Here is a 22,826-nt window from a genome sequence, read left to right as displayed (position 1 = left end):
TAAACTATCCCTTTGATCTAAATTTGGGGTCTCCAAACTTTCTAAACAAAGCATATTCATGTGTTAGAATGTCCCAGTCACAGTCCAGACCGAAATCCAATGGAGAATCTGTGGCCAGACCTGAAAATTGCTGCTCTCCATCCAATAACAGAGCTTGAGTGATTCTGCAAAAGAATGGGCATAAATGTCCCTCTCTAGATGTGCAAAGCTAGGAGAGACATCCCCCAAAAAGACTTGCAGAAGGAATTGCAGCCAAAGGGGGTCCTACAAAATACTGACTTCAGGGGGCCAAATACAAATGCCGCCACACTTTTCACAGATTTATTGGTCACAAATGTTGGAACTATTTCACATTTACCTTCCACTTCACAATTATGTGCCACTTGCGTTGGTCTATCACATCCAACCCCAATAAATACATTGTCACATGACAACATGGGGGACATTTCGGGGGGGAGGGAATACATTGTAACATGACAACATGGGGGACATTTCAGTCGTGAGGAAGACTTTTTCAAGCCACTGTATTTATCACGGATATCTGTACTGAGTGCTATTCCTTATATACAACACTGATATCTGACACTGGGTGCCACTCAGTGTACAGATATCACTGTTTTATATAGAGAATATAGAATAGAAGACTACTATTAACCCCTTGCCTACTGGGCACTTATACCCCCTTCTTGCCCAGGCCAATTTTCAGCTTTCAGCGCTGTCACACTTTGAATGACAATTGCACGGTCATGCAACACTGTCCGCGTATGAAATTTTTATCATTTGTTCGAGACAGAGTTTTTTTGGTGGTATTTAATCCCCTCAGGGTTTTTATATTTTGCTAAACTAACCAAAAAACTGAAAATTTTTTTAAAAAGTTTTTTTCTTAGTTTCTGTTATAAAATTTTGTAAATGAGTAATTTTTCTCCTTTACTGATGTGCGCTAATGAGGCTGCAGTGATGGGCACTGATAAGGCGGCACTAATGGGCATTGATAGGCGGCACTGATGGGCACTGTTGAGGACGCATTGGTAGGTGGCACTGATGGGCATTGACAGACATCACTGATGGGCACTGAAAGGCAGTACTCATATATGGCACTGATAGGCAGCACTGACTAGCACTGTTAGGCAGCACTGATAGGCAACTCAGATGGACACTGATATGTGGCATTTACAGTTGTGACCAAAATTATTCAACCCCCACTGAAATTGAGTGTTTTGGCCAGTTTGACATTGCTTTTGATCATTCAGTCATCTTGCTTACATTTACATTAAAGAGGCACTTGTAGGTCAGACAAATATAACATAACAGTTATAATGAAATAACCACAAATGTCTTTTCTGTGCTCACAGCATTATCAGTTTTATTCAACCCCCAAGTGACATTCAATCTTAGTACTTAGTACAGCATCCTTTTACAGTTATAACAGCTTTTAAACGTGAAGCATAGCTTGACACAAGTGTCTTGCAGCGATCTACGGGTATCTTCGCCCATTCTTCATGGGCAAAGGCCTCCAGTTCAGTCACATTCTTAGGCTTGCGCACTGCAACTGCTTTCTTTAAGTCCCACCAGAGGTTCTCAATCGGATTTAAGTCTGGTGACTGCGATGGCCACTCCAAAATGTTCCAGCCTTTCCTCTGCAACCATGCTCTAGTGGACTTGGAGGTATGCTTGGGATCATTGTCCTGTTGAAAGGTCCAACGTCTCCCAAGCCTCAGGTGTGTGACGGACTGCATCACGTTTCCATCCAATATCTCCTGGTACTGAAGAGAATTCATGGTACCTTGCACACGCTGAAGCTTCCCTGTACCTGCAGAAGCAAAACAGCCCCAAAGCATGATTGACCCTCCACCATGCTTCACAGTAGGCAAGGTGTTCTTTTCATCATAGGCCTTGTTCTTCCTCCTCCAAACATAGCGTTGATCCATGGGCCCAAACAGTTCTAATTTTGTTTCATCAGTCCACAGAACACTATCCCACAACTTTTGTGGTTTGTCCACATGGCTTTTGGCATACTGCAGTCGACTCTTCTTATTCTTTGGAGACAGCAAGGGGGTACGCCTGGGAGTTCTGGCACGGAGGCCTTCATTACGCAGTGTGCGTCTTATTGTCTGGGCTGAAACTTCTGTACCCACATCTGACAAATCTTTTCTCAGTTCCTCAGCAGTCACACGGGGACTTCTCTCCACTCTACGCTTCAGGTAGCGCACAGCAGTCGAAGTCAGCATCTTCTTTCTGCCACGACCAGGTAGCGTTTCAACAGTGCCCTTTGCCTTGAATTTGCGAATGATGCTTCCTAAGGTGTCTCTTGGTATGTTTAACATCTTTGCAATCTTCTTATAGCCATTGCCCTTCCTGTGAAGAGAAATCACCTCTTCTCTTGTCTTCCTGGACCATTCTCTTGCCTTCACCATGTTTGTAACCACACCAGTAAATGTCTAGAAGGAGCTGAGTATCACAGTCATTTTAAAGCTGCCTAATTGGTGCTTATTATGCTTGATTGCTGCTCGGTGACATCCACAGGTGTTTTCAATACCTGATGGAAAGCACCTGTATGAACCTCTGTTCTTCAGAGTGGTAGTCTTTAAGGGGTTGAATAATTGTGGCAATGAAGAAACCACATAAGAACCATTTACTACTGTATTACATAAACAATTGATGTCATTTTAGTTGCATTTGGGTAGTTACAACGTCCTTGTAGGATTTGATTCTGAATACAATTCCAAATGTACACTATAGTCCCTAAACCCCTTTACAGCATTGGGGGTTGAATAATTTTGGTCACAACTGTATGTGCACTGGTAGACACTGATATGTGGCATTGATTGGCACTGATATGTAGCATTGATTAGCAATATGTGGCATTGATTGGCACTGACAGGTGGCATTGACAGACACTGACAGGTGACATTAATGGACACCGACAGGTGGCACTGATGGGGCTACATTAATCATCAGGGCACTGATCAGTGCCCTGATGATTAATGTAGATGTCCCCTCTGAGGAATGCCGATTACCTGCTCTCCTCTCCTCATGAGCTGTCAGCATGACAGCTGGTGAGGAGAGGAATGCGGATAACTGGCATTTCCTTATTTACATGCGATCAGCTGTGATTGGACACAGCTGATCACATGACCGAGCCGACGTCTTCGGCTCTTTCCGCTGATCAGTGATCCGCTGTGTCCCAGGGACACAGTGTACCACCAATCGTTGGAGTGGGAGGTGGTCATATGATGTCCTCCCAGAACAAGAGAACCGCCGCCTGCCTGTCATTTCCTTATATGGCGGGCGGGAGGCGGTTAAGCTGCAGTGCTGTCAGTGTCACCAGGGGTCGGGGGATTACACTCTGATCTGCTGCAGGATACAGGGCAGGTCAGCACAACGATGACTCCGCTCTCTTTTCTGGCCGCCTGTCCTGTGGCAGGGAAGTGGGATTAACCCGTGTTTGTCACCTTGTGTGTCTGTACCAAGGCCAAACATTCTAGGGTATGTAAACTTTTGATCATGGCCATTTGGGTGATTTCTGTTATCATTATGATTTAAGAAGGAGCCAAACAACTATTTGATAATAAATGGCTTCATATGATCATCATCTTTCAATAAAAGAGCATTTTTTGTCATGATCAGTCATATTTTCAATATCAATGCTAAAATTTCACAATTTATGCCAGGGTATGCAAACTTTTGAGCACAACTGTATGAAGGATCCTGTTGTACAGCACTTGCAGTTATTTTATTGCACATGGGTTTTGCTGTCAAAATCTTTCCACCATGCTGTCCTGTTGTTGGGTTGTGTTCATCTTCCTTAAGTCCCTGAGGAATTCATTGGCTCCAACCTGAGGTTTCCTCCATTTCTAAGCTATTTTTCTTTTTTTACAGACATTGGCTGCATGGCTTTGATGCATCTATACTGGGGGAAGTCAAACACATTGGATGATAGTTTTACATAACCTTAATTGGGTAGGGGGGGGGGCACAAATCAGCGTTAAAGCGGAGTTCCACTCACTCTGTAAAAAAAAAAAAAAAATAAAAGTCAGCAGCTACAAAAACTGTAGCTGCTGACTTTTAAAAAACAGCCACTTACCTGTCCCACGATCCTGCGTTGCCCCCGCCACAGCCCATTTCACCGGCCACCCTGTATTATGGGCGCCGTCATCTTCAGTGTGGGCATCCGGCTGTGACAGCTTGCGGCTTTACAGCCAGGTGCCCAATGCACATGTGCAAGTAGTGCTGCGCTTCCTGAATGGCCCCGTCGTCTTCTGGGACCTGTCACGTGTCCCACAAGACTTCGGGGAGGGAGTAGGAGAACAACTTCCGTTTCCGATCGCCTAGGCGATCTCAGCGGAAGTGGGAGCAGGTACCTGTCAAATTCAGGTACCTGTCCGCTCCCCAAAGGTGCCAATCCTTAATGGGGAGCGGGGGACCAATCTTTAAAGTGGAACTTCCCCTTTTAGGTGGGACTCCGCTTTGAGTTGGATATTACATGTAAATAGCTTTATTAAATGCGTTACTACGATACAGGTCAATGCAAGAGGTCTGTGAAAGCAGGAGAGAGGTCACGAGAGAGAGAGCAATAGATCTAAGAGCGAGGGATTGAACTGGGAGAGCACAAGAACAAAAAAGCGAGATAAGAGATTTTAAAGAACCTAAGCCCCTTCCATCTCATCGTGGCTTCACAAGGTAGAGGACATTATCAGGATGGAAGACCTGAGGTTATTATTATATTATTATACAGTATTTATAAAGCGCCAGTAGTTCGCTCAGTGCTGTACATTACAAAGGGGGACAGAACATGTGACAGAACAATACCAATACAATGCAAAACATGAGGGGATTGAGGGCCCTGCTCTTTCGAGCTTACAATCTAGGAGGGAGGGGATAGTGGTACAGGAGGAGATGGCTGTGGGGGATGGAGTGGTAGGAAGAGTGGAGGAGGTCGGTCAAGTTAGCAGGGGGTAGGGTAGGCTTCCCTGAAGAGATGGGTTTTCAGGGTGCGCCTAAAGGAGAGGAGAGTGGGTGATAATCTGATGGGTTGGGGCAGGGAGTTCCAGAGGATGGGTGACACCCTGGAGAAGTCCTGGAGGCGGGCATGGGAAGAGGAGACCAGGGAACTAGAGAGAAGGAGGTCTTGTGAGGAGCGGAGTGTGCGTGCTGGGCAGTACTTGGATATTAGGTCAGTGATGTAGTTCGGGGCAGTATGGTGGACAGCTTTGTACATCAGTGTTAGGATTTTTAATTTGATCTGTTGCGCAATCGGAAGCCAGTGGAGGGATTGGCAGAGGGGGGTGGCGGAAACGGAGCGGTTGGAAAGGTGAATGAGTCTGGCAGCCGTATTCAGGATCGACTGAAGCAGGGATAGCCAGCGGCGAGGCAGGCCAGTGAGGAGGGAGTTGCAGTAGTTGAGTCGTGATACGATGAGGGAGTGGATGAGCTGTTTAGTGGTTTCTGGGGTTAGGAACGCACGTATTTTGGCGATGTTGCGGAGGTGGAGTCTGCACGAGTTTGTTAAAGATTGGACTTGGGGCTGGAAGGATAGGTTGGAGTCCAGAATGACACCAAGTACTCTGGCCTGCAGGGCGGGTTTGATATTGGCGTTGTTGGATGTGATGGAGAAGTCAATGGGGGGGTGGGGTCCGGGCTGGGGGGGAAGACAAGAAACTCGGTTTTGGAGAGGTTCAGTTTAAGGAAGTGGAGCGACATCCAATCTGATATGTCGCTCAGTAGGTGTGTGATTCGGGCAGAGACCAAGGGGGTGAGGTGGGGGGTTGAGAGATAGATTTGTGTGTCGGCATAGAGGTGGTAGTTGAAGCCGTGAGAGTGTATGCGTTGGCCAAGGGAGGAGGTGTAGATGGAGAAGAGAAGGGGCCCGAGGACAGAGCCTTGAGGGACCCCAACAGAGAGGGGGAGTGAGGGGGAGGTGGTAGCATTATAGGTAACGCTGAAAGAGCGTTGTGACAGGTAGGATGAGAGCCAGGAGAGAGCAGAATCTCTGAGGCCGAGGGAGTGTAGTTTTTTGAGGAGGAGGGGGTGGTCGACTGTGTCGAAGGCTGCGGAGAGGTCAAGGAGTAGGAGCACTGAACAGTGGCCATTAGCTTTGGCGGTTAGAAGGTCGTTGGAGAGTTTGAGTAAGGCAGTTTCGGTGGAGTGTAGGGGACAGAAGCCAGACTGTAGGGGATCGAGGAGGTGGTTGTCGTTGAGGTGAGAGCATAGGCGGGTGTAGACGAGGCACTCGAGGAGTTTAGATGTAAAGGGGAGCAGGGAGATGGGTCTGAGGTTGTTCGGGTCATTGGGGTCCAGGGAGGGCTTTCTAAGTATGGGGGTGATGTGTGCATGTTTCAGAGGGGAGGGGAAAGTGCCTGAGGAGAGGGAGAGATTGAAGATGCGGGTGAGGGAGCGTAGGATGGAGGGGGAGGGAGGTCGTAGGAGTTGTGAAGGGATAGGGTCGAGGGGGCAGGTGGTGAGGCGGGCATCAGAGAGGATCTTGGAGACTTCCTCGATGGTGGTAAGATCAAAGGTGCGGAGTGTTGGGAGAGCTTCAGTATGAGGAATGTAGGGTGGGGTGGAAGTGGAGGTCAGAGCAGTGGTGGGGCCGTGGGAGAGGGGTGATGAGAGGGTAGCTGAGTGAGGGGGAAGGGGGTTGGAGGGAGTTTGAGCAGTGACAAAGTCCCTGTGGGTTATGTCGAGGGGGAGGAGGGATGAGGGGGTAGCTGTGTGAGAGGGGACGGGTTGAGAGGGCGTGAGTTGCGGCAATGTCCTTGCGAATTGTGTCAATCTTGTTTTTGAAGTGATTGGCAATCTCAAGGGCGGTGAGTGAGGTGCTGGGTGGAAGTGGGGGTGGAGAGAGTAGAGAGTTGAAGGTGGAGAAGAGTCGGCAAGGATTGGAGGAGAGGGTCTTGATGAGGGTCAGGAAGTAGGCTTGTTTGGCTGCGTGGAGGGAGGAGGTGTAGGTGTGGAAGGCAGATTTGTAGCGGGTGAAGGCTTGTTGGGATTTGGTTTTGCGCCATAGTCGCTCCAGGGCACGACTGTGTCGTTTGAGGGATTTGGTGTGATCAGTCTGCCAGGGCTGGAGCGGTCGGGGTCTGATGTTGCGTGTGGATAAAGGCGCTAGTGAGTCAAGGGCTGTTGACAGCGCGTTGTTGTAGGCAGTCATGGCCAAGTCGGGGCAGGACAGGGGCAGGATGCGGTCATGGAGTTGATCAGCTGCAGAGTGGAGGGGGGCAGGGTTAAGGTTGCGGAGGTTACGGCTAGTAGTAGTGTGACATTTGGAGGGGTAGGCGTTGGAGGACGAGGAGATAGAGAAGGTAAATCAGGATGTTAACTACTTCTGAATAGACGGAAGTGATATTCAAACACATGGTTCCAATGGAACCATTTTCGTGTACACTGATGACAAGGCTCTAATGGACACCTGTTCTGGGGATTGACTTCTCCCTGACCTTTTTGAAGACCTTCACATGCCAGCTTTGCAACCCCATTCCCAAAATCCCCCTACCCCCTGCTAATTTTTTTTTACTTCTCCTCCTCCTCCCCTCTCTCCCCCTTTCTCTACCCCTACCTTACATCTTTCACCCTCTCTTATTTCTTAATTTAAAAAAAAAAAAAAAAAAAAATCATGCCCACATCCTCATTCTGGGAAGTATGGTAGTGTGAGGACGTTTCTTGCCATTTTAATGGTCTACACTGTGCCTTCATCCATCAGCTTGCACTCAAGAGAGATCTTAACACTCCAGTGTTCCATGCTCAGTACAGCTAGACACTACTGCATTATACCCCTCTACTTACTATCTTAATGTATTCTTTACACTTGCGCAATGTTATATCTGCAATTGACCTTCATGAAATTTTCCTGCACGATTTCTTCTTCATGTACGACATTACTACTGGTCTTTTTTGGAGGTGGTTTAATGGATACATTTTTTTTCTAAATAAAGAATTTGGGGGTAAAAAAAAAAAAGAAAAAAAAAAAGGAGCGTGTGCATACGAGATAAGGGAGAGCGGAAGATCTTTCTCGAGAGCGTGAGAGACTCTTAAGAGAGTGAGACAGGGATCTTAAAAAGAGAGAGATGTGGAAACAGACTGACAGAAATCTTGACAGAGAGGTCCTAATGACAAACACTTGAGCATGCAAGATAATAAATTCAACATTAAATTTGTCCCTTACTGTATTATGAATTACAGTATTACAAAGAAAATGTCTAGATTTTATAGTATTCATACACAACTGAAACAAAAATTTAATTAGATGGGGCATGTATATGTACCTTGCTGTTAACATGTCCATGACCGACCTCTGACCGCAATACGTGAACTACAGAGTCCACTAGCCCCTCGCACTCTCTCATTTTCCTGCGCGCTTCAGAGCGTTCAGATGAGATATTCCTAGAATGACAAGGTATTGGTTTGTGTGTTTTTTCGTTAAAATGTAACTTCGATATTTGTATTGCAAATATTTAAGCAAACTTTGCTTTCAATCTGTAAAAAGAGATGGTACACATTTGCGTGCTTGGTGGCCTGTGAATTAGGGATGCAATGAAATTTCGGCCACTGAAACATATCGGACGAAAATATCCCTATCTGCATTCTGCCGATAGGAAAAATTTAGCCGATACAGGTGCTGATACAGGGGACTGTGTGTACTGCAGATGTGAGGAGGGGGGCAGCGGAAAAAGGCAGGAGAGGAGCAGTGCATACAGTGACTGGCTGTCACTATATATCAGTGCCGGTTTTTAAATGTAATTACCGGCTTTTTTCTTCACTATAGCTCAGAGAATCAACTGTCACTTTCCCCCCATCTAAAAGAAACAATCTTTCCTTTTAGTTCCTTTCCTGAGATAAAATAAAACGTTTCCTTTAGCTCCGGGGAAAGTGACAGCTAATTCCGTGAGCTATAGTGAAGAAAGAAAAAAAAGCCGGCAATTGCATTTAAAAATCGACACCGACACATAGTGACAGCCAGTGAGGGAGCCTCTCCGTATACACTGCTACCTTACTGAATACACAGCTCCTCTCCCCACCCCCTCCCCCCTACAAAGAGGACCTGTCACTCATATGCTATCACATGCATGTGATAGCAATAAAATCATAAGTTAAAAAAAAATTTAAATAATACATGAAAGTAGAAAAAAAAAAAATTGGAGCCTCCCCACCCCCACATACACAGACATTTTGGTTCAGTTTTCGGCCACATGCATTCTGAATTTTCGGTATCTGTTTCGGCACCAGAATTTTCATTTCTGTGCACCACTACTGTGAAGTAAAAATCTGCAACGTTGCTGACTGTAGTAAACTTCTGGGTGTGTAAATACCCAACTCTTCCTACCACAGACTGAGTTCTCCCACAAGTTCGTATAAGAGAAGATATTTAAAGAAACCACAGTGGGTGGCACGAAGAGCAGATATTTGTCACATTTAAAAGTGTTGGGATGCCTGCAGCAGCCAGCTACAAGCAATGCAGCAATGAGTTTTTACACACGGACCACTGGAAATTCTAATACAATAAAGACCATATTCTTTTTACAGACAGCATTATTTAACCACTAGCCTACATGGCACTTATACCCCCTTCCTGCTCAGGGCAATTTCCAGCTTTCAGCGCTGTCACACTTTGAATGACAATTGCGCAGTCATGCAACACTGTACCCATATGAAATTTTATTATTTTTTTTTTTAGACAGATAGAGCTTTCTTTTGGTATTTAATCACCTCTGGGATTTTTATTTTTTCTTAAACCAAAAACCACTGAAACTTGAAAAAAAAAAAGTTTTCTTAGTTTTTGTTATACAATTTTGTAAATAAGTGATTTTTCTCCTTCACTGATGTGCTCTAATGAGGCTGTAGTGATGGGCACTGATAGGCTGCACTGATGGACACTGATAGGCATTGACAGGCATCACTGATGGGCATTGATACACAGCACTGATGCAGGACACTGATTATATGGCACTGATAGGCGGCACTGATAGGCAGCACTGATTGGCATTGATAGGTGGCAATGATGGGTGACATTGAAAGGCAGCTTAGATGGGCACTGATATGTGGCATTGATATGCACTGATGGGCACTGGCACGTGGCACTGATGAGCACTTACTGCTGGCACTGATGGACACTAACAGGTGGCACTTCTGGGGCCACACTGATCATCAGGGCACACTGATCATCAGTGCCCTGATGATCAGCGTACATGTCCCCTCCGCGGAAAGCCGATTACCGGCTCTCCTCTCAAGCTGTCAGCGCGACAGCTCGAGAGGAGAGAAATGCCGATAACCGGCATTTCCGTGTTTACATGTGATCAGCTGTGATTGGACACAGCTGATCACATGACCGAGCTGACATCTTCGGCTCTTTCCGTGATCCACTGTGTCCGAGGGACACAGCGCACCGGCGATCGCCGCGCATGCGTGGTGAGAATGGAAGGACGTCATATGACGTCCTATCAGAACGAGAGAACCACCTTGCGCCCGTCACTGTACTATATGGCAGGCGGAAGATGGTTAATGTTCGACAGGGTCACTTCAAATTCTTAACCACTTTCCACTCGCCCACCTGCACTGTACGGGACCCGGTGGTCATGTGATCACATGATTACAAAGTGAGCAAAGCTGTTATGAATCAATCAATCTGTCTCATAACAGCTTTGCTTCCCTTCCTAGGAGCTGTGATTGGCCCACATCTCTCACGTTACATGGGCCAATCACCGCACCCTGTACAATGTGACCAGCTGTAGCCAATCACATATCACTAGTATTTTGAACTGTCCAGCCTTGCCAACCTCCCGCAATGTGCGGACAAGGGACAGCTGTGGGTGTGCATGTCTACACCCCGCCCCTCGGTTGGTCCAAAGAGAGAAGAGAGCACACAAAACTACATTTTACACACGTTAGATTAGCACGTTTAACACTTTGATCGCACCTATTAGCCCAGTGCCATTAGTAGAGTGTCAGTAAATAGAATGTTTCACTGATCAGTGTATTATTGCCACTAGCAACATCAGATAGCACCAGGGTCAGTTAGTGCCCCTCCCAGCAAAAAATAGCAGTATGACAGATGCAGTACTGCTCAAACAAAAGTGGTTACTTGAAAATCCAAGGGGAGTAATAGCATTCAAAAAACTTTATTCGATCACATGGATCATATAGAGGTTAGACATAGATATGGTAAACAGGTAATAATAAAATCACTTAAAAACATTCGGCGTCTCCATATAAAGTGGTTGTTCGGCAATTGAGGATCCACATAAGGCAATAGAGTTCCTAACTACTAGATCAAAGAATTTTCCATTTTTTCCATAGAAAATCAGCATAGGGAGATCATTCTTCAAGAACCATTATGGTAATAATCTCAGTGAGTGGAATGACTTCCTTCTCAAAAGCTTGACCATCATTGAAGGATGGCCTTCCTGGGTAACCACCCCAGATGAAAGTGTATCCACATTAATAGATGATTCATATAGAAGATCAAGAGGACTTAATCCACTTGAAGTACGATCAGGTCTTGATGAAAAAAGTGAATGCAGGGGTGGGAAGCCAGGTGGTGAATATATACAGTCCAGACTGATATAGCTCAGTCTAAACATACTGTGAAATATATACCCAAAGCTGGGTTTCCAAAAATTGCTCAAATGATGAGGAAGTAATGTAATCCTAATGGATATACGAGACTTTTTTCACATGCCACAGCACATATACAACGTATTAAATACGTATTACTCCAATGGGAGTTCAAAAAATTCCCCCAATACTGAGGTAAAAATAAGCACAGGTTTTTCAGAGGTGTAAAGATATACCTCATATACAGATTAGGGCTCAAGCCTCAATATACTACACGGCTAATAACTTGCCACCGGTGGAAGTATGCTGTGTCTCAAGATCACCATGTGCAGGCTGCTTATGATGGTGTATTCATCGTGATTTCAATGTCTCCTGCCTTTCAAATGTGGAGCTGAAGCAAACCGCTTCTTCCTTCCTCGTGGGCACCGTGCCCTATGGAGACGCCGAGCGTAATGATGTCATCACGTTGGCGCGTTTCGTCCGCCAATCACCGCTGACTTTGTCAGAACTGGGAGGGGACTGTTATTCCATTGCCTTATATAGTGCCCCAACTACATATAACGTTGTATATGTCGCCCACTTGTGTTGAAAAAACATCATTACATCTAAAATCAAAAATTATGCAAAAAATATATACTCTATGGTGACATTATGGAGAGGACTTTGTTTATCAGAAAGAGGATCACCTTTAAAAGACATACTTATATCAATAATTTTTTAGCCCTAATGGCAATGTGGATATATTTTAAATATTAAGGTAGTTCTCTAACTCAGTTCAAAAATACTTTAAAATTGAGTTCAGTATTTAGTCCATCGGGGACTAATGTATTAAGAGAATATATCCAATATTTTTCCTTTTGGAGGAGAACTTTGTCAAAGTCTCCTCGTCTAGCTGAAATATTTAGTTGGAAAATTCCTTTGACCTTTAAGCCCTCAATTTTTCCCCCATGTACTTCTTTAAAGTGTTGGGCAAGTGCATTTTCTCTCTCTTTATTATTTCTATGCTTATTTTCATTTCTAATATCTCTCAGATGTTCACCAATTCTAGTTCTAAGAGTCCTCTTCGTTTTCCCTATATATTTCTTTTTACATGGGCATTCTATCATATAGATTATCTTATTGCTAGAACAGTTAATAAAATTCCTTATTTTAAATTTCTGGGATTCATCTGTATTGCAAAACTGGTTGGTCTTATGTACAAACGGGCAAACTTGACAATGTCCACAAGGAAACATCCCGGTTATACGAGTTTGTTTGTTTAGCCAGTTAGTTTGAGGAATTCTTTGAAACTCTGATTGCACCAGAATATCATTCAAATTTTGAGCTCTTTTTGCTACCAAATGTGGATTATCTCCCACTATTTGTGCTATTCCCGAGTTTTGAGTTAATAAATGCCAGTGGGAATCCAGGGTCTTTCTAACCTCATTCCATTGTTGTCCAAATTTAGTTATAAATCTTACTGGTTGGTTTAGAGGGTTGTCATCCATTTTAGTTTTAGAATTAGAGATTAATTCATTTCTTGTTTTATAGGAAGCTCTACGTCTTGCTCTTTTCAGAGTCCTATGTGAATATCCCCTTTCCCTAAATCTATTGTAAAGTTGAATAGACTCAGCTTTATATTGGGCATCATTAGTACAGTTCCTTTTAATTCTCTGGAATTGGCCAATTGGTATCTCTTGCTTTAGGCTTTCCAGATGGTAACTAGTGGCGTGTAAAAGTGTATTTGCTGCTGTTTCTTTTCTAAAAGTTTTTGTAATCAATCTATTTTCACAGATTGAAATAGACAGATCTAAAAAAAGAGATCACTTCTCTATCAGCTATATATGTTAGCCTAATGTTTCTATCATTCCCATTTAGGAGTTCAAGAAAACATTCCAATTGTGTTATGTCAGCATCCCATATCAACAGGACATCTATATATCTTAGCCATTTAACTACATGTTGATAAAAGGGAATGGATGGATATACCATGTCTTCTTCCCATAGGCCTAGATGGAGACATGCATATGCTGGGGCCCATGGTGCCCCCATGGACGTGCTGCGTACCTGTTGGTACCATGCCCCCAGGAATTGAAAACAATTATGCGTCAGCATGAATTCTATGTGATCCAAGATAAACTCGTTCTGTGCCTCCATTCCTGGAAAGTGTACTTCTAAGAAAAAAGCTATAGCTCTCAGTCCCCAAATATGCGGGATCGATTCAACATCAATACCTACTAAAAGTGCTCACTTAGGTATTTCCAAATTACAGATTTTTCCCAGTACATCCCTAGTATCTCTTACATAAGACTTAAGTTTGATGACCATATCTTTAATAAGGTCATCGATAAATTTGCCAATTGTTTCTAACGGACCTTTTATAGCTGACACTATGGGACGTCCTGGTGGTTGAATAGGATTTTTGTGTATTTTAGGAATAACATAAAATGTGGGGATGTTGTAAATATCAACTGTCAACATATCATATTCCCATTTTGTTAAAAGGTTTACTTCAAATGCCCATTTTATCTTTCTATTAAGTGCCTCGACTATCTTGGGAAAGGGGTTTATATGTAACTTACAGTAGGTATTGGGGTCTTTTAGTTGTCTTAGAATTTCCTTCTCATAATCTTCATTTTGTAATAATACGACACTCCCTCCTTTATCACTCCTCTTTATTACAATATCTTTTGCATTTTTTAGCTCAAAGAGTGCTCTTCTTTCCTCTTTAGTAAGATTATCTGGATTCCTCATAGACCAGTCAATTTTGCACAGGTCATTATGTACTAGATCCAGAAAGGTACTAAGCCATTTATTTTCTCTAATATTATGCATTCTCCTGGATGGTGTTATTAATCTAGTATGTCTTTTCCAAATATCTGGGGTATAATCATCCTCCAGCTCATCTGCAGTGGATGTCTCATCCAGGAGGCTCACAAGGTCTAGAAATGCTTGCTGTTCTCTTTCTGAATCTAGAGCAAGTGTCCTGTTTTCTCCGAAAATATATGGAATTCTTAGCAAAATTTTCCTCAAGAACAAATTCAAATCTTTGTAAAGTTCAAATAGATTCATTTTATCTGTTGGTGAAAAGGTTAATCCTTTACATAACAAATTATAATGTCTTTTTTCCAACTTAACAAAATTTAGACAGATTAATCACCTTAAGATCTTTGGTATTCTCCCGTAATTTTATCTCTTGTGACTTCGAGTTCGATTTTGGTTGGAGGATTTGGGCATAGTTGTTACATTCCTTTCGTCTTTTGTTACACCCATTGGTTTGTTTACCTGTTTTAAAATACCTTGACTTTCCCCAATGGTTTTTTCCTCCTCTTAAAAAAAAAAAAAAAGTGCCCCTCCCAGCCAGAGTCAAATAGCTATAGGTTGACCGCACACCATCTCACTCATGCTATAGGTCGCTGATCACTGCCATTACTAGTATAGTGTTTGGACAGATCAATATATTGATCATGAACAAAACTATACTAGTGCCTTAGTATAGTGTCCCCAAAAACACAGTGTTAGCAGGATCAGCCCCATTCGCTGTCAGCACTAGCATTTATCCCCCCCACTGTTTTTCACCGAGGATTTGTATCAACTGATTGAGGGCCAAAGCAATTCATACGCACAATACATCGCCGCACACCCAGATTCAGATCTTGCCAGACAATTCGCATGGAAACCTATCGTGGTTTCAAAACTTAAAGCTTTTTTGAGCATAACAAAAAATAAATTGTGGTCATATCGATCCACAGACTCGATGCATCATATCCCCATGTTCTCTGCTGTTACATTTATCTCCAACAAGGACCAGCAACATACTGGTACATCGCTGGACTTTGAGTGGCTATAGGCATCATCGTATCGTTTTTTCTTAGATGGCAGTCAGCTTTCATGTAGAAGTAATCCTAGCACTAATTAGGTGCTGGATCGCTTCTACAAGCAGCAGGAAGGGACTCGTTTGTTACCACAAATTTCTGGAGAATGAAGAAAATGGAAATTTATTTTCATTTTTTTTTTCAAAACCTTGTGACAAACATGATATCTGCAAAATACTCACCATGCCTCTTATCAAATTGCTTGGGGTGTCTACTTTCCATAAAGGAAGGGGGGCTTTGTACTATCCTAGCATTTAAGTGCCTCCGAAACTGGCTGGAAGTGAGGAAGTGCCATGAGGAAATATGCCCTTTGAAAGCCTGAAGGTGGTCAATGGATTTTGGGGGCCTGTATGTAGCCAGGCTGCCAAAATGACTCTCACATGTGGTATCCCCATACAATGGAGAATTAGCTGAATGTGTTTTGGGGTGTTACTCCACATATTTACAGCGAAATACCATTTAAGTGGCAACTTTGTGTAAAAAAACAACTAAATTTTTAATTTTCCGAAATTAGTGGCAAAAAATAAAATCTTCCATGGACTCAACATACCGTTCAGCAAATTCCTTGGGGTGTCTATTTTCCAAAAAGGGGTCATTTGGGGAAAGGGAGAATAGGTTCTACTGCCCTGGCATTTTAGCACCTCAAGAAATAGCCAGTCTGAAAGTAAAAGCTGCTTAAATTCCAAAACATTTACCATAGTTTGTAGACGTTATAAAACTTTCACACAAACCAACATACACATATTGGGTTTTGTTTCACATTTATATCACAGAAGATAAAAAAAAAAAACCCCAGTGGTGATCAAATACCACCAAAAGAAGGCTCTATTTATGTGAAAATGGACAAAATTTTAAATTTCGTTTGGGTACAGAGTTGGATGACCACACAATTACCAGTTGAAATAGCGCAGTGCAGAACAGCAAAAAACGCCTGGCCAGGAAAGGGGGAAAACCTTCCGGGGCTGAAGTGGGTAACGGCACCAACTGCATGCTTACCTCAAACAACCTGTTGTATTAATTAGAGATGGTTCCCACTCAATATGTTGGGATTTCCCATCCTCCACATTTACTGCTCCTCCCTCTTTCTTCCATCCAGAATAGGGGACCAAGATTTCCTGAGTCAAAGTGTAAAGGGCTTGGTCCACTAGCTCCATTTTGATAGAGTCAAGAGAAGACAAATTCCAAAGAGTGCCTAGTGAATATTTAACAATAAAAGACATTAAACTTAACAGACACACATATATGAAGGCATATGCAATCCCTTATATTAATTTTCTTGTTATAGGCAACTAGGAAACTCCTAAGCAATTAAATCTGAATAAAACTCCTGACTCACCAGTTACACACTCTGCCATCTCTCTCCCTTCTTGTCCATCTCCTCTTCTGCGTAAGAGTCTTGCCAAAGCTGGCACTCCATCACAGTTCTTTACTGCCATTTTGTTCTCACGTGCAGGGCCATATGAGAGATTCTTTAGTGCCCCACATGCCGCAAGTCTGACAGGAGCCCTTGAATCCTCCAGGAGACTAATTAGGGGTGGAATTCCACGTAGACGGCAAACCTTGAGAGGGAAAAAAAAAATATTACAATTATTATAAACAAAGGCAACGTTAGTGTACTTCGAGATAGCTAACAAGAGGAAATAAAAAAAATACAAAGCCATTGCAGTTTAATATACAAGATTGATTTAAATTGTGTACAATTTTATAAAATAAAACACACGGGACAATTCACCAAAGGTTAATCGCATGCGTTATGTCAGTCAATTGGCCACATATCGCAAGCAATACTGAAAACTTCAATTCGCTATTGCTAGTATGCGGTATTTACCACAAATAACAAAAATGCTCCAAAAATACGGCATAAAAAGACATTAAAGTCAATGCAAAGAAGATCGAGACATGCGGAATGTACTCAGAGTGGGTGGCCGCTGCGTCCTTAACCAGTCATCAGCTGTCAGCGGGGTTCTTCGCTGACAGCTAAACATTGATAGTTGATGGTAACTTTTTTTTTTTTTTTTTTTTTTTTTTTTTAAAGACAAAAAAACGGAATGGGGTCCTCCCCAATCCATACCAATTTTTTACACTACACTTTTTACTTTTGGTGAATGAGTAGGGGTACTATATACCCCATACCCATGGGGGGCAGGATCTTGTTAAAGAGGGATTCTGGATTCCGATAAGCCCCCAACCCACAGACCCCCTTAACAGGGTTGTGGGGAAGAGGCCCTTGTTACCAAAGTGGGGACAAAGTTCTGCCCCAAAGCCCCCCCCTATGTTGAGGACATGTAGACTGGCAAGGTTCAGGAGAAAACTTTCGCTCGTGTGTGTCCCCCCCCTTTCCTGACCTGCGGGGCTGCATGCTTGGATAAGGGTTTGGGGGGGGGTGAACCCACAGTTTTTTTTTCCTTATATCAACTGCCAGCAATTTTTTTTTCTACATTCAGCATACCACGTTTCACTACAAAAATACAGCATGACTTAATAAAATAACCCATGTGGTATTTTAGTAGCTTTATTTAGTGAATGCCAACAAACTTCTTGTGCGGTATCTTACTGTATACTTGGATTGTCCCTTCAGTAGTTATTTCCTTGGAAAAATAAATATGCAATATATCCACGTGCAGCAAACAAATTAAAACCTAGAGCTGGCTAGTACCACACGTGCACACACCAACAAAAAGCAAAACAAATGCAAATAGAATGTTGTGCAATGCTCAATACTTCCACTACTTGTCTATAAATATACATATGCGATATATGATCATATATGATCAGATAGAGAGAGGCATTAGAACCCAGTGTCAGTTTTTATTGCTATCTGTGCCCTCATTAACCACTTGCCCTCTAGAGAATTTACTACCGTTATTGACCAGGCCTCTTTTTGCTACTCGCTGCACTAATTCAACTGATAATTGAGTGATCATGCAATGCTGTACCCAAACGAAATTTACATCCTTTTCTGCACACAAATAGAGCTGTCTTTTGGTGGTATTTGATCACCTGTGCGCTTTTTATTTTCATGCTATAAACAAAAAAAAATGAAAATTTTGAAGAAAAACAATATTTTTTACTTTCGACTATAAAAAAAAAAAATATATAGTAAACTCAAAGTTAGTTATAAATTTAGACCAAAATGTATTGTGCTACATGTTTTTGGTAAACAAAATCCCAATAAGTGTATATTGATTGCTATGGTATAGATGCTGCAATTTACGCCATTTTTTTGCTATACAGCGCTGCACTAGTTTAACTGACAATTGTGCAGTCATGCAATACGGTACATAAATGAAATTTATGTCCTTTTTTTCACACAGAGCTTTCTTTTGGTGGTATTTGATCAACTGTGCGCTTTTTATTTTTGGCGCTATAAACAAAAAGTTTTGAGAAAAAAAATTTTTTTTGAAAAAAATATTTTCCTCATTTCTGTCATGAAAAATATCCAAAAAAACTAAAATTTCGTCATAAATTTAGGCCAAAATGTATTCTGCTACATGTTTTTGGCTAAAAAAAAATCCCAATAAGTGTATATTTATTGCTTTGTGTGAAAGTTCTAGCATCTCCAAACTATGGTATAGATAATGGAATTTACACGGCTTTTCCTTTCTGACTGCTCATCACATTTCTTGAGGTGCTAAAATACCAGGAAAGTACAAACCTCCCCAAATAACCCCTTTTCGGAAAGTAGACACCCTAAGCTATCTGCTGAGAGGCATATTGAGTCCATGGAAGATTTTTTTTTTTTTTCCCCAAGTTTCAGGAAAATTACATTTTTTTTTTTTTTTTTTTTTTTTTTTTTTTTTACACAAAGTTGTCATTTAACCACTAGCCTATAGGGCACTTATACCCCCTTCCTGCCCAGGCCAATTTCCAGCTTTCAGCGCTGTCGCACTTTGAATGACAATTGCGCGGTCATGCAACACTGTACCCATGAAATTTTTATCTTTTTTTGAGACAGATAGAGCTTTCTTTTGGTGTTATTTAAAAACCACTGAAAATTTTGAAAAAAAAAGTTTTTTTTTTAGTTATACAATTTTGTAAATAAGTGATTTTTCTCCTTCACTGATGTGCGCTAATGAGGCTGAAGTGATGGGCACTGATAGGCTGCACTGATGGACACTGATAGGTGGCACTGGTAGGTTGCACTGATGGGCATTGACAGGCATCACTGATGGGCACTGAAAGGCAGCACTGATACATGACATTGATATATGGCACTGATAGGCAGCACTGACCAGCACTGTTAGGCGGCACTGACTGGCAGCACTGATAGGTGGAACTGATTGGCATTGATAGGTGGCACTGACTGGCACTGATGGGTGACATTGAAAGGCAGCTCAGATGGGCATTGATACGTGGCATTGATGTGCTCTGGTATGCACTGATATGTGGCACTGGCACGTGGCACTGATGAGCACTGACTGCTGGCACTCATGGACACTGACAGGTGGCACGTCTGGGGCAACACTGATCATCAGTGCCCTGATGATCAGTGCACATGTCCCCTCCGCGGAAAGCCGATTACCGGCTCTCCTCTCAAGAGGAGAGAAATGCCGATAGCTGGCATTTCCGTGTTTACATGTGATCAGCTGTGATTGGACACAGCTGATCACATGACCGAGCCGACATCTTCGGCTCTTTCCGTGATCCACTGTGTCCGAGGGACACAGAGCACCGGCGATCACCGCATGGAAGGACGTCATATGATGTCCTATCCGAACGAGAGAACCACCTTGCGCCCGTCATTGTACTATATGGCGGGCGGAAGGTGGTTAAATGATATATTTCTCGCACAAGCCATGGGCATATGTGGAATTATACCCTAAAATACATTCTGCTACTTCTACCGAGTATGGGGATACCACGTGTGAGGCTTTTTGGGAGCCTAGCCACACACATACAGGAGACTGAAATCCAATGACCACTTTGAAAGCCTGAAGGTGCGTAACTTCCTCATTTCACTTCCTCACTACCCATCACAGTTTCGAAGGCCCTGAAATGCCAGGATAGCAAGAACGCGCCCCCCCCAAATGACCCCTTTTTGGAAAGTAGATACCCCAAGGAATTTAAAAAGAGGCATAGTGAGTATTTTGCAGATCTAATTTTTTCTCACAAGGTTTTGAAATCTAAAAAAAGAAAAGAAAAAATATGTTTTTGTTTTTTTTCTTCATTTTCCAAAAACTTGTGGCAACATCCGAGATCTGCAAAATACTCACCATGCTTCTTATCAAATTCCTTGGGGTGTCTACTTTCCAATAAGGGGTCATTTGGGGGGTTTGGTGCTAGCCTGGCATTTCAGGGCCTCTGAAACTGTGATAGGTAGTCAGGAAGTGTAATGAGGAAATAAAGCCCTTTAAAAGCCTGAAGGTACTTATTGGATTTTAGGGTCCTGTACTTGGCTAGACTGCCAAAACGTCTCTCACATGTGGTACCCCCATACTCCGGAGAAGTAGCAGAATGTATTTTGGGGAGTAATTCCACATATACCCATGGCCTGTGTGAGCAATAAATCATTTCATTGACAATTTTGTGTTAAAAAAAAAACATTTTTGTTTGTCATTTTCCAAAAACTTGTGGTAAAAAAATAAAATTGTTCTATTGATTCAACATGCCTCTCAGCAAATAGCGTCTACTTTCCAGGGGTCGTTTTGGGGGGTGGGGGCATTTTATGCTCAGCATTAAAAGTTTATGCCACACATCATTCACTCTTCTAACCACCTGAAGACCACGCCTTTTCTGACACTTTTTGTTCCCATGAAAAAAAAAAAAATCAGTATTTTTTGTTAGGAAATCAATTTAAACCCCAAACATTATATATTTTTTTAAAGCAAACACCCTAGTGAATAAAATGGTGGGTGTTGCAATTTTTTCCTGTCACATAGTACTCACGCAGCGATTTTTCAAAAACTTTTTTTTTAAAATACACTTTTTTTACTTTTAATGCACAAAAACACAATATATTGGTCAATTATTCGGTAAAATATAAAAGAGGATGCCATGCCGAGTAAATAGATCCCAAACATGACATGCTTTAAAACTGTGCATGCCCCATGCAATAGCGACAAACTGCATACATTTTTAATATCCATAGGCAATATTTTAAAAGCCTTTACAATCTACCATTTTAGATTTACAGAGGAGGTCTAGTGTTAGAATTACTGCCCTTGATCTGACGATACCTCACATGCATGGTGCAACTGCTGTTTCCATACTGACACAGGGTCAAGGCTCAAAAACGCATCAACATAAATTTATCGACTACAGCTAGGAAGTTGTGTCCCTTCATGTGATTTACATTTTATAAATATACACACGGTATATTATTTATATATTTTTAGTTTTGAGCATCACGGCCAGTGGGAAGTGCTTTTTATGGTATCCTGGTCTATATGGGTTCTTTAGACCAGAGTATCGTCCATTAGGATTTCACCTTTACGAGTGACAATACTCATTATACTAGCCAGCACACAGGTTTCCGCATTTCTCCACTCTATCTTTCCCAATTCATAGGAATTGGAGGTATCCTGGTCTATATTGTCCTATTATAGGTTATAATTATTTATTTTAATATTTGTTTTCAATCTCAATTATGCATATTAACCGTTTTCCTGATGGATATGACCATTTCTATATTTTATTTTTTGTTTTGTTTTTATTTTGATTGTACGTCATTTTGGTGTTTTTTAATATATGCTGCTTATTTATTGTATCTCATGCGGAATATGCAGTTTTATACTTACACATTTTAGTATGTATCGTAGATTTTATTTTGAATTGTGTAATACTGTTTGATCAATTTTATGTCCATGCATGTTTTTTAATGTATGTATTCTATAATCCTGGTGGCTTTTTATGTACCTATAGCATATTATACAATTTTATACTAATTTATGATGCATATATTTGATATTACTATTAAGTATACACTAAAAACATCGAATATGTACTTTGTCTCCCCTTAGTAGGGAGCGTCAAATTTGGCAAATCTATTGCTACCATAACAACAAATACACTTTTCCCCATTTTAAGACTTAGGGAAAATGGCGCCTGGGCCATTCCCCCTATTAGACTCTGAGAAAATGGTGCCCGCTCATGCGCGATACATGTGTCAACGGTGTGACGCAATTAATTTTCCACGGATCAAAAATTGGCATCTGTCAACCAGATCTAGCACTTCAAGTGCCCAAGTTGTTGAATTCATTAAAACAGTGTGCGGCGTTATTGCTGTATGCTGTGTAAACCTATACATACAGAGCTGTCTGCATTGCATCCCCCCTTCCCTAAACCAAGGGAAAATGACGCATGCGCAGTACAACGTCGACACTCGGCTATATGATTCCCATGCTATAGACCAATGCAAAATGGCGCCCACGGTTCCGCGCATGCGCACTTGTGCCAGTCTTCGGCAAGATGGCGCCCAACGATCAT

The 22,826-nt window shown here is 42.2% G+C and overlaps 1 protein-coding gene across 1 annotated transcript in view; it reads right to left on the bottom strand.

The window, feature by feature from the left end:
- LOC149434872 (catenin delta-1-like) overlaps nt 1-22,826 on the bottom strand; it is a gene marked incomplete at its 3' end in the record, with an annotated part of 273,021 nt that overhangs the window by 205,340 nt on the left and 44,855 nt on the right. Inside the window, exons 5-7 of the mRNA XM_089663279.1 lie at nt 16,738-16,960; nt 16,398-16,593; nt 8,262-8,379 (exon numbers count right to left, since the gene is read on the bottom strand). Coding sequence (XP_089519405.1) covers nt 8,262-8,379; nt 16,398-16,593; nt 16,738-16,960 — 537 coding nt within the window. The remainder of the gene's footprint in view (nt 1-8,261; nt 8,380-16,397; nt 16,594-16,737; nt 16,961-22,826) is intronic.

This window comes from Staurois parvus, unplaced genomic scaffold, assembly GCF_062004578.1.
Source record: "Staurois parvus isolate SC_StPar_1 unplaced genomic scaffold, SC_StPar_1.0 ptg001647l, whole genome shotgun sequence".
In the NCBI taxonomy this organism is placed as follows: domain Eukaryota; kingdom Metazoa; phylum Chordata; class Amphibia; order Anura; family Ranidae; genus Staurois; species Staurois parvus.
This window is presented reverse-complemented; position numbering and strand designations above follow the sequence as displayed.